Consider the following 18,965-nt stretch of genomic DNA (forward strand, 5'->3'; position numbering starts at 1 on the left):
CAGAAGCTCTTCTGACTTTTATTTTTCCTTTGGTGCTGTTCCTTTCTCAACTCGATTTACTTTTCACTCTTTTCCCCCATTTCTTTCTCCAGTTGTCATTACACTCTCTCCCTCTAATCAGAATCACCTCTTTTGGAGCGCTGGGTCACTTGCCAGTCCCACCTCCTCTTCCCCAATACCCCCCCCCCTCTCCGCCCCAAGCCCATTGGCTCCACTTATCTCCCATTTTGCAATCTCTCCCCTTTATTTATATTTTCTTTCCAGTTCGGAACCCAGCCAACATTCCCTGTTCTTTAATTCTTCTAGCAACTGATTCTTTTTCTTATCTTGCCTCCCGCCTCTTTTTCGTTATTCCTGGCTTGGCTCCGCCCTCCCCATCAGCCCTAAATGGTTGTTTTCCTAGACCCCTGCCGACCCCAAAGTTAGTCAGTTCTTCTCTGACCTCCCCTCGTCAGTTTCTCGGGTAGTCCTCTCATCCTACACTTCTTGGATCGCTGAAATCAGGAAGGAAGCTGCGCGACAGGTCTAGGAGCCCCTTACTGCAAGTAAGTCTCAACCTGGGGGTCAGGGGAGTTGAACTTGGTCCAGCAACATTTTCTAGTCTGGTTCCACAAATTTTGCTTTCTCATTTTGGCACCATATTCCGAGGACTTCCAAGGAAAGAGTGGAGCCCTCAAACATTACATTCTAGGCTGGAGTAAACAGTCAAATGAGGCAGTGCTGACTTTGCTTTTAATGGTCTCAAAAATCTATGTGGTTTCTTTCAAACAAAGTCTGGGAGCCCAGACCCTGCTACAATGAGTAGACTTTTCCTTTAAGGAGGTAAATAATGTATGCTGTATGCTGTATTCCTCAGGCATTTAGAGTACAGGGGAAAAGTGAGGGATTGAAAGTTAAAGGAATTGATTTTGAATTCTTCTTCAGTGTAGCTGGGTGATTATGGGCAAGTACTCATTTCCCTTCTCATGGCCTTGATTTCTTCCTTTGTGAAATGAGGGTGTTAGACTAGATGGTCCCTAAAGTCCCTTTCTGTTCTGTATCCTGATCATCTGAGGGACCCAGTGCCCTACACTTCCACCACATTCCCTTTATCCCACTATCTCACTAACAGGAAAACATAAACAGAATGTTCCTTTAGAATTTTTTTTTAAGAGCTGGGAAATTTGCCAGTAAATTTGTTTGTGATAAAGGAACTGGGGAAATCTACTAAGGAAGCAGCATTTGTAGACAGAAATAATCTAGTATGTGCCTTCCTGTGTTCCATAATCATGTTGATTTATTACATTAAAAATTTTTCTGAGACAGCATAGAAAATACTATAACTAGGGAATATGAATATATGTACACATGCACATATATACATATGTGAACAAACAAAATAAAACTTGCCATGTTTATATGCCATATTTACTAAATAATGTTTTGTAAATTTTCTTTTGTAAATACAATTGATTATTATTTTAATGCGCAGGTTTTTTGTGTGTGTGTGTCCAGGAGATATTTTAGCTTAAGTAACAAAGAATCATAGGTAAGTAAAAAGGCAACATTATTAAATTTGCAAAAGTTAAAGACAAATGAAATAAACAGGAAAATAATAACTGGTGGATTATGAAGTCATTTTGCAAAATAAAGAAAACCACTGGGATTTCAGGGTTGACTCATTTTTAAAAATATTGACTTGCTCATGTAGGGAAAGTAGTATAGAAATAATTGGTCAATCTTAATATAAAAACTTAATTTGATGGTTAAAAAATACATCTTTCTTAACTTTTGTGGGGTGAGGGTGGAGAAGGTCTGGAACTATAATTTCATCTTTGTAGACAGTTCTCTCAACCAGTTCAGCTCAACAACCAATATCTAACTTAGAGGCTTATAGAGTTGGCATAGGATAAAGGATAGTCAGGTGGCCCATGATTCAGTTAGTATGTGTGAGAAGTAGAGTTTTAAACATAGGTCTCATTGATTCTAAAGTCACTCCTTTTCTCTACTATGCTCTTTTGTCTGTCTCTTAAGCAAAGTGTAATGATTGGCTGCCTCCTTAGTCAACAGATATTTATGTGTAAGTTTCCCTTGATCTTTTATGTTTGTACATCAACATAGTTTTCTTCAGTGTCCTCCTTATCTCCTAGAAAAATCATTCCATATAAAAATACTATTTTCTAGAGATAAAAGTAAAGAAAGAAGGAAAAAAATCAGCCCAACCAATCAATACATTGACAATAAATCAGAAAACGTGTGATGTGTGACTGCATAGGACTTCCCGCCTCCAAAACAGATAGGTTGGGTCCTCTCTTATCTCTTCACTTAAGTCAGGTTTGACCTTTATATTTTTGTTACATACACGTTTGATTTTTGATGTGTTGTTATTCTGTCTCTTTGTTGTTAGTCTTGTGTGTCTTATTTTCTAGGCTTTTCTTACTTCATTCTGCTTTAGTTAATATAGATCTTTCCATGCTTTTCTGTATTGATCATAGTAATAATTTACAACACAGTAATATACCATTACCGGTCATATACCACATTTTGTTTAGTCATTCATATGGGCATCTAATTTGTTTCCAATTTTTGCTATCACAAAAAAGGATTCCTATATTTGGTATTTATGGGAACTTCCTTCTTATCAATGACTCCCTTGGGGTATAGACCCAATAACGAGTCTTTGGATCACCACGGTTATGACATTTATTGTACTTCGCATAACTCCAAATGCTTTTGAAAATGATGTATACAAGGACAGCTAGGTGGCTCAGTGGATGGAGCACTGGTCCTGGAGTCAGGAGGTCCTGAGTTCAAATGAAGCCCAGATACTTGACACTTATACTTGTGTGACCCTGGGCAAGTCAGTTAACTCGTGATTCCCTCACTCCCTCCCCACCCCCACAATGGTCATACAAATTCACAGGCTCTACCAACATGTATTAGTGTTTAGTGTTATCCACAACTCCTCCATCATTTACTATTGCCTTTTTTTGGCCATCTTACAATTTGGAGGGTATGAGGTGGAGATCTCAGACTTGTTTATTTGTATTTTTTATTATTAGTGATTTGAAGCATTCTTTTATGTGCTTTTGAATATTTTGCAATTCTTCCTTTGAGAACCTTTGATTCATATCCTCTGATCACATGAGAAATGGCTATTAACCAAACATATATTTACACATACAAAAACATGTCATATGAAGGTGATATAACTAATACATGTCATATATATACAATACATATCTATGTAACACAGTACTAAACTAATGTATACATACTAGTTACACATATAACAATAAATTATATTAAATATACACATGCATGTTTGCAGACATGGATATATTTGCAAATTGTATATCTTGAATACTAAATCCTTATAGGAGAAATTTGTTATGAATGATTTATTTTTTCATTCAACTACTTTTCTTAACCCAGGAGTGGTTTGGAGAGGGGCTTGTTCCTAAGCATTTGATAATTTTGTTTTTGTTTTTGTTATATCAGCAAAGGATTGATTTGTAACTAAAACATAGTCCTTTTTAAAAGTTCGTTTTAAACATTTGGAGAATTAAAAGACTTTTGATCCATCCCTAGAATTGTCAAGCAGTGGAGATTTCCAATAAACATACTTCTTTTCCATTTCAGGTGCTTTACCTCCCCAAAATGATGGTTGATCTGGAAATCACTTCTAAGGAGGTGACTTTTTCTCTTTTAGCTTTGGTGACAGTTTTTGTTTTCATAAGAGCACTAAGAAACAGGAACAAAAAGCAGATGTCTCCTCCAGGCCCATGGACATTCCCCATCATAGGGAATCTTCTTCAACTCGGAGATCATCCTTATCTTACATTTATGGAGATGAGGAAGAAATACGGTGATGTATTTCTTATCAAACTGGGAATGGCCCCTGTGGTTGTGGTGAATGGTGCAGAAATGGTGAAGAAAGGCTTGCTCAAAGATGGAGAGAATTTTGCTGGCAGACCCCACCTGCATGCATTTTCTTTCTTTGCTGAAGGCAAAAGTCTTTCATTTTCAGTGAACTATGGAGAGAGTTGGAAGATCCATAAGAAAATTGCCATAAATGCCTTAAAGTCCTTTTCCAAAGCAGAAGCAAAATCCTCCACCTGCTCTTGTATTCTGGAGGAACATGTCACTGAAGAAGCTTCTGAATTGGGTCAAAATTTTCATGAGACTACTCATCAAAGCAAGGCAGCTTTGACCCTAAGTTCCCTTACTTGTGCTGTTGCTAATGTTGTCTGTGCGTTATGCTTCGGCAAGAGGTATGACCACTTTGATGAGGTAATTTCTCAGCATTATTAAAACGAATGAAGATTCCTAAAAGCCACCAGTGCAGCGAACCCAGCTGATTTTCATCCATCATGTTTTCGATACCTTCCACTGCGTATATAAATGCTCCCCGTGAAGTTTTATTGTCAACTAAAATCAGTTTTATTGGACAGCATGTAAAGACCATATTACCCACGTATGATAAGGTAGGAATTGTAATTAACATCAAGCCAAGAGTTTGTAATGGAAAGGGGTTTATATGACATATGAAGGAGAATGTAATTTCACCCTGTCCTCCAAGTGGGATGGATGCCTTTATTTCCACTTCAGCGTCAACAAGATGAAATTTCCCTGGTCCCCAAAGATGTAGATTGTTGTCCGAAGCTACAGAACTCTGAGAAGTGGCCATCTTTGGAGGTGTATTCAAATCCTAGATAGATGCTGATTCTAGAGAACCTCAGGCAGGTGGATCATTTCTCTGTTGTCATTCTACCTAAAAGGCTTTTCAACAGGCTCGAAAACAGGCTTTTTCAACAGGTGGTCATGGATTTTAAATAACCTCTCACTGAAAAGTTTTGCTTTGAATACTCTTCCTTTTGGCAGAAGGGATGACCATAGTGCCTGCATATGATTCAGGGCAATGAGGGTTAAGTGACTTGCCCAGGGTCACACAGTTAGTAAGTGTCAAGTGTCTGAGGCTGTATTTGAACTCAGGTCCTCCTGAATCCAGGGCCAGTGCTTTATCCACTGTGCTGCCCCCACCTGCATATAATTATGAGTGATGTAGAGTTCTAGGGTAAGATCATGTCACTTTATGGTTGATGTGGAATGAGGTCAGTGGGATGAGCTGAGACAGTGAAGGGTTTGATAAGCAAATGTTGATGAGGATTATGGAAGGTGTTAAGAAAGGGGAGGAATAATGTGCTTAAAATCTTATTTCCCTAGAATCATCTCAGAGATATCACTGATGCTCTGGTTAGTATATGTCACGACAAAAGTTCCACAGCGAAAACTGCTACCTTAAGTGACAGTGAAATCATAAGTACTGTAAGTGACATCTTTGGAGCTGGTAGGTATCATTTTCTATAACCCTAGATTGGGGAGAATTTAAAAATGCTTTCATCCTCCTTATGCTGCCCATTGGTGAAAGAGAATTTGTTAATAATCTGTTTCTTCTCTAAGGAATATGTTTCATCATATTTTTCCTTCAGGGTTTGAAACAGTTTCAGGATTTCTAAATTGGAGCTTCCTCTACCTGATTTACTACCCAGAAGTACAAGCAAAAATCCATGAAGAAATTGGTAATATCATGTTATAGGAATAAAATAATGTAATCTAGTCATGCAATATTCTGCATTCTGTCATCATCCTCATTAAGCATAGGCATTTGCTTTCTGCAGATGGAAATATTGGCCTTAAACCTCCCAGATTTGAAGACAGAAAGAATTTACCCTACACAGAAGCTTTTATTAATGAAGTCCTCAGACATTCCACATTTATTCCATTTACTATCCCTCACTGGTAAGCATGTGGCTCCGTCTCTTCATGTGACCTTTAAATGGAAACAATGGGGATTTACTTCAATTCCTTAATCTGAGGTCTTGAAAAAAATGTAAATGCTTTGAAATACGTGTTTAAATGTTGGCTCATTTTTATTTCAAAAACTATAGTGAATTTTTAAGTAGAACAAAGAGATTTTGGATGAACATTTCTCAAAATTCAATCTCAATTCTCTCTGTCTCTGTCTCTCTTTTTTGCACACACACAAACACATAGACATGCACACTTTCTTTCCTCTCTATCATCTCTGGATCTCCGTCTCTGTCTCTATTGCTATCTCTATCTGTCTTTCCTTAATTTAGATTTGAAAGCCCTATATAACCTCATGTCAAAATATACTGATAATCTAATGCCATCCTATTTAAAGGGATATTTGTATATTGTTGTCTTAAAGGTTGATATTAAGAATGACATCTCAATTTAAAGAAGTGGTTTTTGTTGGATTTCCAGGTTTGTAATCATATAGGAGTTTCCCTGTAAATTCTCATTTAATATTTTTCTCCCTTTCTGTTGGGCAGAGTTGTCTTATTTTGTGTGTTTGTTTTGTTGTGTTTTGTTTTGAATAAATGGGGGATTCAGCCATCCCACTGCTGAAACACCTTGAGTTGCTCATTGAGGAGGGTAATCAATTGAACTATTGAAATGCCTTCTCAGAGTAATGTTTTTGAGGGAGTAGTACTCTGACCCTATCAAGAATAGAAACTGGAACTAGACTTCCGTTAAAAACAAAGCCAATATATCAACATCTGGATTGCAAGGGGGACTCAATCTAATAAAAGGTATTCACTTCAGGATTCTTTTAAATAGCCAGATGTCACATTTCACTGGAAATAAGATTCAAATTGTCAAAATTAATACACACCTTTTGGGAACATATCAACTGCATAAAATAACATCGTTGCCCTATATTCTGGGAAGCAGCATGGTGTAGGGAAAAAAAAATTGCTTTATTTGGAGCTAGAGGACTTCAGTTCAAATCCTGACAATATACCTCACAACCTATGATACTGTGGGCAGAGTAATTTAACCTCTCTAAGCCTTGCTTGTCTCTCAAGTAAGGAGACCTGGGTTCAAATTCCACCTTAGATAATAGCTACTTATGTGATCTTCAGTGAGTCACAACTTCTTTGGGCAATAAAACAATAAAATTTCTCTTCTAGCTATAGTTATCTCTGATTTTATGGTCCCATCATTTAGCGAATAGAGTATAATAGCTTGAGGGTAGTATTAGAATTATAGAGGGGCAGATAGGTGGCACAGTGGATGGAGCAATGGGTCTGAAGTTGGGAGGACCTGAGTTCAAATCTCACCTCAGACACTTATTAACTGTGACCCTGGGCAAGTCATAGCCCCAATTGCCTTAAAAAAACATCCGGGGCTGCCTCCAGTCATCCTGGTATATATCTTGCCACTGGACCCAGATGACTCTAGAGGAGAGTGAGGGTGGTGACCTTGCACAGCCCTCCCTCACTTAAATCCAATTCACTGTAAATTATGATATCACCTTGATGTCCTGGTACTCTTCAAGAATGAAGGTCAAACAACAATAGAATCATAGAATGTTAATATCAGAAAGACCATAGGAGATTATCAGAGCTTCTTTTTTTCCTTTTTTTTTTTTAACTCTGTCCCTCCTACTACCACTTTTGTTGAGCAAATTTACAAATATAATAAAGCAGGGGGCAGCTAGGTGGTGCAGTGGATAAAACACCAGTCCTGGATTCAGAAGGACCTGAGTTCAAATTTGGCCTCAGACACTTGGCACTTACTAGCTTTGTGACTGTGGGCAAGTCACTTAACCCTCATTGCCCGCAAAAAGAAATAAAAAAAGAAAAAAATATAATAAAGCCCTTAAAATGGAGCTACATAATCTATTCCTACATTAACCATGTTTGAAAATGTTTGATATTATTTCTTTATTCATTTTAAGTTCACCTCTCTGCCATGAAGTGAGAAGTCTGTTTTATTTTTATTCTTTCAGACTAAATGAATGGTATCTTGATATTCTACACCCTTTCTTACTTAGTCAGTACTCTCCCCATCATGGGTTAGAGATGTTGAATTTATAGCCCACTGACTCCCAAGTGGGGCCAGAAGCAGATTAAAATGTATTTGGCAAATGAGCAAGAAAATAAATAAAAATACAATACAACATAGACAATATTAATTTGTGGTTCCTAAGTGAATGTTCAACCTGGTTCTTTTCTATTTGAGTTTGAGATCACTTAGCTAGAAATGTTTCCATTTTCTAGTCAGCTGACTAAATAACTTATGGGCACATATTGCTTCATGGATATTAACTAATCCTGCATCTGTTTAGCCTTATTCACATAGATTTTGATAACTGATATATATGACATTTGGTATCACAGAAGACCAAATTTTCCTGAATATGTAATATTAATATTATGATAAAAGTACCTAGAACTCCCTTGTGTTTCAGCCTACAAGGCAAAGTATGTGAGTGTGTGTTTGTACTGTTATCAAAATGCATTATGTATATTTTATTTTCCTAGTACTACTACGGATGCTACTCTCAATGGATATTTCATTCCTCGGAAAACCTGTGTGTTTTTTAATATGTATCAAGTAAACCATGATGAGTAAGTATCTGCTAGAATTCTGCAGAGTGAGAGGGATGCAGGATCACAACTCAACCATAGCCAAACTTTCTTCCTTTTAATCTTATCAGCTCCAGTGTCCGTTAAAGGAGTTTGGTTCCCAGGGGAAAACATGGAGATTATAGGATCTTAGGATTTAGGGCTAGAGGAGATATTAGAGATAGAAGAGGAAATTTAGACCTAGAATTAATTTGACAGGCAGATAAAACAGAAAGTTATGGACTTTTAATTAATTAATTTATTTGTGCATTCATTTATTCATTCATTCATTTATTATTTATTTATTTGTTTGTTTGTTTATCTATCTATTTATTTTTGGGGTAGAGAATATGAAAGTGTGAACTTGTTTTTGCATTGCTTTAGGGAACTTATGACATGAAAACTCCCTTAACTGATGTAGGCCATAATATGCTTTGGTGGGTCATCATATATCACTTTAAATTTTGCAAAAGACTTTACACATTTCATTTGATCTTCAATGTGAGTGTGATTCTGCTGTATTAAATAGTACTAAGTGGCATGATAGTAAAGTTATGGCAATTCAGCTTCTGTTGATCTGGTACAGCACAGAGTTAGTAACAAAAACCAGAAGGCAGAGAGACAAATTCAAGGTAATCCTGTAAGTACACATTGAGGATTGCACTTACACCCTATGAAAGCACATTGGGATTTCCTCTGCACTGTAGATAACACAAAAACTAACATCCCAGTTTCTTTTTGTGGCAAAGGTATCTTTATTAATTTTGATCTTCTGTGTCATATTCTTAAAATGTTCTAAATTGCATTTTGAGAAGAAAATCACTGTTGGAAAGTCTAAATACGTTGTGCGTGGCTCTTTTATTCCTTGTTTGAGGAGCTGCCATTTGTTTTCTGCAGGAGCTAGTTATCTTCCACTGGATGTCATGATTGCACTAACACTCTTTTTGAAAGCTAATCTTATGAATATGCATATTATGGAAAAGAGAGCTATCTGTTTTTGTATTTTTATTGAAACTGTTACCCAAAACTAAATACATTTAGGGCAAATGAAATGATTACACACTGTTTTAAGATTAAGAAGTGCTTTATAGATGCTGGTTGGTGATCTTGTTGATAAGATTTATACATAATTGTATCTATTAAAAGAAAGGCTCTTTTTTAAAAAAAATGCCCTTTGTGTTTCTTCCTTATTTTTATTTAATGTAGAACTCTTTGGGACAATCCTGACACATTCCAACCTGAGAGATTTCTAAATGAAAATGGCAAGCTGAATAAAAGTGTGGTTGAGAAAGTTCTAATTTTTGGAATGGGCATCAGGAAGTGCTTGGGAGAAGATGTTGCTCGAAATGAGGCTTTTGTCTTTATTGTCAGTATCCTGCAGCAGCTAGAATTGAAGAAATGTCCAGGAGCCCAGCTAGATTTAACACCTACATATGGATTAGTCATGAAGACCAAACCTTATCAACTCAGAGCAGAGCCTCATTTCCTGGTGAATTCCTCAATTTAGTTTCTAAATTGAGTTAAAAGAATCTATTATATAATTCAGAAAAAAAATCACCGAATGCAATATACCCAGGTAATTTGAAGAGGAAATAATTCAATCCAGGAGCCTTGCTATAAGTTCCATTTAGGGTTCATTATCCCTTTTTGGGAAATGAAGACATAGTCATATACATCATTTATAAAACTGTGCAAATACATCCTGACCCCATGCCCAGATGTGTGGTCTAAGTGATAAGGATTAAAGAAAGTCAGAAAAGGGAGAAATCAGAATAGGCCAGAATAATCCAAGAAGGTTTCATCCACATGGAAGGGACTTGAGTTGCTCTCAAGAGTAGGCATCAGACAAACATAGAAAATGGGAAGAGGGTATTTTTAATTGAAGAATATTAGAAATTATTTCAAATAATAGATTACAAGGATTTTGTGAGGATCAAATGATATGTGTGTAAAATATCTTGCAATATTTAAAAATTGTTATTTTTATCTTCATTATTATTATTATCATCACATCATTGCCAACATCATCATTGCTTTTATTCACTGATTTAGAGATCACAATTCATTGTAGTAAAAATCACGTGCCTGGACCTCTACATAGTCTAACTTCAGTAATTCTCTGTGATTAAATGAGATAATGTACAAAATTCAGGTGTTATCAACCTTCCTTTGGCAGTCTGTTGAAGCCTATAAGCCCCTTCTCAAAATAATATTTTAATTACAATATTATAAATTTTAGTTTGAAGATATTAAAAATAGTGTCATATCCTCCACCCCCCTATCTAAGTTCATGGACATTCTGAATTCTATCTGTGGATCCCTTGAGGATTGTGAGACCCTAGCTTAAGAACCTATGGTGAAAAGTGTTTGCAAAACTTTTTAAAAATGCTATGTAGATATGGTTATTATAATTATTTTTAATTTCAGCTTATCTTATGACTATGATTTTCATGGAAGAGTTGATTATGTTTTCTAATACTATGAGCAATCACAAAGATGGAAAGAAGCTTGATGTGCCCAAAACAGCAAGCAGACTGGTCTTAAGGTAGCAGCAATTTCATGTCAGGGCACAGTAGAGGAGCAGAAAATACCATTTCTCTTCTATATAAAAGAATATTTTATTTCTGCTAAGTTGAGTAGGAAACTTGACTCAAGTTTTTGGAAGATTTTGAAAGTCAAGATGGGAAATTTAGCCTTGGTTCTATAATTATTTCTATGCAGATAGTCACTAGAAGAGGAAATTTTCTCAATTGGGAAGTTCACCACATCAATTAAATCATAGGTATCCTTATTGCTGTCTCTATCCACATCCACATCCTTATAAGAAGATACAAAGCCATCATCAATCTTCTCAAGGACAGAAGTCAGTGCTAGAAGTATTATTTTAGGAAAACTTGTCTGCTAGTATTATTTAGTCTAGATTAGATAAGAGAATGAATAGATACAAGGAAGGAAGAAGTAGTGAAGTTTAGTAGGGTGGGAGGGAGGGGAAAAGAAGAGAGAAAAGGAAGAGAAGAAAGAGAGAAGGAAGGAGGGAGGGAGAGAGGGGGATAGAGAATGAGAGCGAGAGTGAGTGAGCGAGTGAGAGAGAGAGAGAGAGAGAGAAAGAGAGATTCATTTCCATATGATTGACTTACCTAGATGAAGACATAAGCACATGGAAACATTTGCATTCATGCATGAGGCTAATGAAAATATTGAAACTTTGTGAGCCCATGGAAACTCCTTTGTCAACCTAACTAAAATATAAATTTTTAAAAGGAGAGGTTTATAATTTGTGGCTTAATATAATATACATTATATAAAGATCTGGATTTGAAATCAGCAAGTCCTTCTTGACATATCTTGACTGAGTGACTCTGGGCAAGTTATTGAATCTTTCATTCCTTTTGTCAACTACTTAAGACTCTAAGTAGGCACTTAGTAGAATCAGGAACTTTTTTCATTTAAGTTCTTTGTAGCAATGAAATCACAAGCCAAAAAGTCTCTAAATAATGCCATAGTACAATTCCTGGAGCAATAGAACCCACAAAAGAACTGACTGAGATAATTTTCCAGATAAGGACAGCTTAGAAGGTCAGCAGGAGGAGGCTACTCTGCCAGGGTGGGAGTAGAGCCCAATCCCACAGTCATGCTGACACAGATCCAGTCCCAAGCAGGCTGAGCCAGGGAAAGAGACCCCCACAGGGCCTCTGAATCAGCTGTAGCACCAATGTCATCTGGAATTAAGCTCATGGTCTGGTGATAGGGCTGAGGGGTAGGCTGGGGGGAGATTACAAGGTCTCTGCTGGCACTGAGGTGGAATGTAAGTATTTCACCCCTGCTGGGAACCAGGAAGTAGGCTTGAGTGGTAGTGGCCCAGATGGGGGGAGGGGCACAGGCTTGTTGGAGCTAACAACCACAGCACACAAAGTTTTGCTGCCTGGTTAATTAGCATGTTGGCCTGGGGTTATCTATGGACCAAAGAACAGGCCAGGTGAGTGAAGAACCTGCCCCTCATTAAATCATACCACCTGGGATCCCCTGAAGCTTGGAATGGTGCAGCCTAGAAACAGTGCCCCACTTTAAGAAGGAGTTAAAAGTTAAGTAAAAGACAGGCAAGATGAGCAGATAGAGAAAGATGCGAACCATAAGAAGTGTCTTTAGTGACAAGGAAGATCAAGTTGCACCCTCAGAAGGGGATAGCAATTTCAGGGCTCCTACATCCAAAGCTTCCAAGAAAAATATGAATTGGTCTCAGGCCATAGAGGCACTCAAAAAGGACTTTGAAGATAAAGTAAGAAAGGTAGAGGAAAAAATGGAAAGAGAAATGAAAGTGATGAAGGAGGGTCATGAAAAAAAGTCAACAGCTTGAAAAGCCAAAGTGGCCGAATGGAAAAGGATGTACAAAAGCTCTCTGAAGAAAATCATTGCTTAAAAATTAGTATTGAGCAAATAGAAGCTAATGACTTTATGAGAAATCAAGACACAATAAAGCAAATCCAATGAATAAAAAAATAGAGGCAATGTGAAATTTCTCCTTGGAAAAACAGCTGATCTGGAAAATAGATACAGGAGAGATAATCTGAAAATTATTGGATTACCTGACAAGCACGAGCAAGGAAAGAGCTTAGACATCATCTTCCAGGAAATCGTCAGGGAAAATTGCCCTGATAATCTAGAAGCAGAAGGTAAAATAGAAATTGAAAGAATCCACCAATCACCTCCTGAAAGACATCCTAAAAGGAAAACTTCCAGGAATATTATAGTCAAATTCAGAGCTCCCAGATCAAGGAGAAAATATTGCAAGCAGCCAGAAAGAAAAACATAAAGTACTGTGAAGCTACAGTCAGGATAGCACGATATCTAGCAGCCAATGAAATCACTAAGTACCCCTATCCTATTTCATCTTGTGTTATTGCTTTTAAGAAGAAGGAATAGTTGGTATCTATAAAAGGGCAATGAGGTTTTTGACAAGTTCCTAATAGCACTTTGTAAAGTATGTCCCATCATCTATAAATGAGGCAGTCTGATGTTATGGGGAAAATGTTACATCTAGAGTTTAAAAACCTGGGTCCAAATCCCACCCACCCTGACTCACTCCGTCCCTGTTGCCTTGTACTAGTCACTTAAACTTTGCAAGCCTCAGTTTCTTCATGTGTGAAATGAAGGGACTGCATTAGGTGACCAATGATCATCTAGTGATTATATCACCAGGTTATCTAATCACAGACTTCCTTGAAACAGGCTAAACCTTCTTGAAAAGGTGAGACTTTTGGAAAGACAGTGGCTGGCCCCTTTGATGATGCTTCAAATTCCATTTCCAAGTCTTTTACTTGTTTTCCCTATAAATATACTCTCAAATTTCTGAAAGCAAAAAACAGAACAAGCAAAACAATTCACTTGTGATATTTACAAATTATAAAACTTGGCCTAGAAGTTCTAATTAAACTATATCTTCAATATGCCTGTGTGCTGAGTGATTTTAATGGGTTTCTGCATCTGAAGTTTTTTCTGTGTTAATAAAAATAACCTATTACCTATGGAACTTGTGAGGGAGCCCTAGTAAAGAGGTTGCAAAGCTTTTAGCATATATAAAATACTCTCTATACTGAACAATAGTAATGATGTTTGTAATACTATAGGCATTTAGGGGTCTGTTTGTCTAGTAAAACCTCCCTTTTTCTTTGTTTTTGGGTTTTTTGTTTTTTTTTTGGTGAGGCAATTGGGGTTAAGTGACTTGCCCAGGGTCACACAGCTAGTAAGTGTAAAGTGTCTGAGGCCGGATTTGAACTCGGGTCCTCCTGAATCAAAGGCCAGTGCTCTATCGCCACCTAGCTGCCCTTTTTTTCCTTTTACTAATAGTAAGCAATGTTTTTTCAATGATTTCAATTTTAAATGTATTGTCCTACATTACTTCACATTTTACTGTGATATTAAGACAGAATTAAACATGTTTACCATATGTGTTTTATAAAATACATGCATTTTGTTATAAATATACTTTAGATAAGCATAAATATGAAAGATGGGGGAAATAGAAATGCATAAGTAAATTTCCTAATTAAAATATAAAGAAAAAAGTATGTTATATTTATTCCTTTAGCATATCAAGTTCTTGCTGAAGTAAATAGATTATGAACTATATCTTCCATTCATATGGGAAATAAAAGTATAAGTATCTACAAAGTGTGTGTGTATATGTGTGTGTGTACAAGTACTGATAGAGTTTCTAATTCTGGTATATTCATTCTCTACACAAATCTGTGAGCATTACCTCATTTTATCCTTACAATAATCCTATAAGGTAGATAATGTGGATTTTATTATCCCTCTCATACAGATGAGAAAACTGAGGCTCTGAAGAGGCAAGCCTTTTGCTCATGGTCACATATATATTTAAGCTCAGAAGTGGTATTGAACCCAGGTCTTATTGACTTGAAGCCTAGCATTCTGAAGACTCCAAAGCAGAGAGATTGCACAGATCATACAATTAGTATAAAATCATCAGCAGTTTGGTGTCATTTGATATAGGGGTAAAAAAAATCAAACCCATCTCGACTGGTCCTGGGGTAGTCAAGGCTATACTTATGCCTACGAGACTATGCATATGTTTTATTATTCAGTAGGGAAGCTTAATAACTTATATTCATGATAATGACTGTCCATCATCATTTGACTAATAAACACATATGCACAAATATAAAATATACCTATATGTACACATGTGGCGATGGGGTTTCAAATAGGGGGTAGTTATCTGAATCCTGTCCCTCCCATTCTTCAATGTCATGTTTACCACCCCAGTTTAGACCCCCATCAACATATTTGTATTTTTGAATTAGCTTCTTTATTATTCTTCCTACCTCAAGAGTCTCCCCTTTTCTCTTTTTTATGACAAAAAGTATTTTTATTTTGACATCTGAATAAATGTTGACTCCTCAGGACACTGCCTTTGGCATCTTTTCCAACTTATTCATCAGCTTGTTGCACTGTGCCTTTCTCAGAAACATAGATAAGATCCAAAATTTTTCTAATATTCTTGTTTTATACTGTGGTGGCCTGTTGGATCAGGGCAGCTGAGTTTGATACAAGTTCAATATCATGTCCTTCAAGAATTAACTCATCTTTTGGGGCTTGAGAAACAGCACAAGCCACACCTGGTCTCATGTGCACTCTTTGGATATATTTTTCACCCAAGAAATTTCTGATTTCGACAAGTGAACCATTCTCTTGAATAACAATATTGATGGGGAAGTGAGCATACACAGACCTCATCTTGTAATGAAAACCCAGAGTAACACCTTTGATCATGTTTTGCACATGACTACAGATAGTTTGAACAGTTGCAAGTTCTTTTTAATTTCCCCACCATTTGTCCACCCAGAGCCTTTTTTTTTCCTTCTTTCCAAGGAGACTGAGCTCAACATTGATATGGTTGAAATCCCCATGGAGGATTCCTCTGGGCCCCTTCACAATAACTGTATGACCCTTAAGAGAGATGTCAACATTTTCTGGGATGTTGACAGTCTGGCTGCTTAGAATGGTCTTCATTCTGATGGTGAAAGGGCCAAAGAGCAAGAGTCTTCCCTTTTCAATTCTCCCTCCACACAGTTGCCAATGTGATATTCCTTTTAAAAAGATTATTATTTTTGTTGATGTTATTTCTATATAAACATTCATTTCTAAATATATTTCCCAGCCCCACTACACTGTGAGCCATCCCATTTAACAAAGATTTTTTTAAAGAAAGATACAAAATCAGTTTGGTAAAATCTAACCAACACATTAACAATGTCAGACAATGTATCTAATATTCTACACCTACTCATCCAATACCTCTCCAGTAAAAGGCAAACGAGGTAACTTTCCCCAGTGCTCTCTTTGTCCAAGTATGGCCATCATATAGCATTCAATTTCAGTTTGGGTTTCTCCATTTGTCTTGTTAAAGGTGCTCTGAATAATAGTTTCCCTGGTTATGCTTATTTTAGTACATATCAGTTCATAGAATCTTCATATGCTTTTTGAATTCTTCATATGCATTTCTTACAGTGCAGTAATATTCCCTTACATACACATACCACAATGTGTTTAAACACTGGTCAATCAACAGGTATCTATTTTAACTCTGTTAGCATGAAAGATGTTAGGAATATTGTGGCATATATAGGACATGTCTTTTGCCTTTGACCCTCTTTGTGATATATACCTAGCCAGTGGGATCTCTGGATCAAAGGGTATGTGCATTTTACGTCACAAATAATATTCCTAAAGCATGGATCTGGCAATGATATTACTCTCTCCCAACTCCTCTTTTGGCATTTAAAGTTCCTCCATAATCCTGACTTCATCTTACCTTTCATTTCTTTCTCTTTTAAGATACAATTTATTGATAACTTTTGTTTTTTACAATGCCTACATTTCCTCTTATGCATTTTCCCAAAGTTTGGTCATTATAATTTCATTGCATTCAGTTTAGGACTGTCTTTTTGCTGATTGTTTATTTTTCTCCTCATATATATTATTGTATTCTTGTATGAATTTCACAGAATTCTTCCCAGGCTTCTCTGTATTCATCATATTCATTGTTTATATAGCATAATAATATTCAATTCCATCCATGTACCCCAGTTTGTTTATCTATTCCTCCATGGATAGGCATCTATTTTGTTTCCAGCTTTTTACTACCATAAGAAATACTGCTAATAACATTTTGGTGTATATGGGCACTTATCTTTTAATCAGTGATCTCTTTAGAGTTTATGTCTGGTAGTTGAACTCATAATCCCTTGAAAGCACTCTGGGGTACAGCTGACTTGGCTTACTTGCTCTTCCTCAAACTTGACATTCCCCATCTTCTCTGTGACTTTTATAGGCTCTCTAATGCCTGAAAATGTTTTCTTAACTTTGTCTCTTAGGAGGGAAGCTAAGGTCATTTCTTGAAAGCTCAGATTAAATGTTACCTCCTTATACCCAAGCTGGCAGCACTTCTTCCCACCTCAAAATTACATGGAATTTACTTTATATAAATATTGTATTTAATTATTCTTGGCCACATTGTTTTCTCCATATACATTTCTTAAGGGTGGGAACCATTTTGGTTTTTTGTCTTTGTACCTTCTATGTCTAACGCAGTGCCTAACACCTGGCAGGCCCTTAGTAAATGCTTGCTGATTGACTTACTGAGTGATTCATCATTTTATTTTTCCTTTGGCAAAGCTCAAACCTCAGATAAAAATTTAATATATGAATGGCCTGAGGCCTTAACTGAATTAAGAAAAGATCATCCTTCACAATAGAACATAGAAATTAATGGACCTGCTAATTGTCATTTTAATCTAGTCTTGGTCTAGACCATGGCTTCTTGAACTGTTTCCATTCAAGACCCCTTTTCCCCAGAGAAATTTTTATGTTAATCCCAGGTATATGTGTATATAAAATAGGTATACATAGCATTTTTCTGTTGCCATTATTGTGACCCCCCACATTCAGTTACGTGACCCCCATATGTGGTCTCGACTCATAGTTTGAGAAGCTAGGTCCAGACCAGTGGTCTCTTGTGGCCTGGCTCCAAGGGGTATGCAATCAAATGGTGAAATAGTGGGAAGACATGACATGCCATTTTCATTATGCTAACCAGTGTGGGTTTGTCCTTAGAACAACCACAACCTATCCTTATCTCCCAACACTGGGCCATTTTATATCTCTCTGATATGCAAGTTCCAAATTTTCCCTTTTGTCATTGGGGTGTCAGGCCTTCAAAGCAGTTATTACATAAAAAATTCAAGACTAACTTTGTAGGGCCCATTGGGGAAAAGTTTGCTTCCATTCCTGAGACCTTCATCATTCCATGTCTATTCTAGGTGACCCTTAAAGAAGAGGATACATAGGGAAGTGACCTATAAGTAGGTCCTGATTTACTTCCTTTTAATTCTGAATAGGACAGATTGATCTCATGGCATGCCCCCAACATGGTAGATTATAATCTGGATAGCAGATTTCATTACTATACCCCAACCCCAACCTCATCTATCTTCTGAACTTCCCTGTTACTGATGAGGTACCCATCATCCTTTCAGTTGCCCCAGGTTTTCCTAATGTCAAGTGAAAAAATCCCTCTCCCATCCCCCCACATCCAGGTATGTGGCACAGTGTATGGAATGTTGGCTTAGAATAGGGAAATCTGTCCTAAAATACTTACTAGCTGTGAGACCTAGGCAAATCAATTTCCTCATCTGCAAAAATGGGGAAAAAGATAGTACCTACCTTACAGGTTTTCCATGAGGATCAAATGAAATAATATATGTAAAGCACTTTACAAAAGTTTATTATTATCTATGCATCCAATCAGTGGGCTAAATTTTAGCAGTACAGCAAACTAACTGTACATAATAGAAAGTCTCAGTTTCACATATACTCCTATTTCTCTTTTGTTATATATGAGGAAATCAATGTTCATGCTTTTGTGCATTTTAACTTTAGAATAAAAAAATTACTAAAATCTTGTCAGTTTTACCTATACTTTTCTACTCATACTAGTTCGGGCCCTCATTATGTCTTGTCTGT

At 36.7% G+C, this 18,965-nt stretch overlaps 1 protein-coding gene and 1 pseudogene across 1 annotated transcript; one reads left to right on the forward strand and one right to left on the reverse strand.

The window, feature by feature from the left end:
* Positions 1–277: 277 nt before the first annotated feature.
* Positions 278–10,567, forward strand: LOC122743438 (cytochrome P450 1A1-like). Its single transcript, XM_043988425.1, is given in 8 exon segments — positions 278–545; positions 3,622–4,375; positions 4,378–4,466; positions 5,206–5,329; positions 5,472–5,561; positions 5,661–5,781; positions 8,337–8,423; positions 9,627–10,567. Coding segments are annotated over 7 exon segments (1,548 nt in total). The 5' UTR covers positions 278–545; positions 3,622–3,639; the 3' UTR covers positions 9,928–10,567.
* A 4,720-nt stretch (positions 10,568–15,287) lies between these two features.
* Positions 15,288–15,953, reverse strand: LOC122735728 (annotated as a pseudogene).
* Positions 15,954–18,965: the final 3,012 nt, after the last annotated feature.

Source organism: Dromiciops gliroides, chromosome 1 (genome assembly GCF_019393635.1).
Source record: "Dromiciops gliroides isolate mDroGli1 chromosome 1, mDroGli1.pri, whole genome shotgun sequence".
NCBI lineage: Eukaryota > Metazoa > Chordata > Mammalia > Microbiotheria > Microbiotheriidae > Dromiciops > Dromiciops gliroides.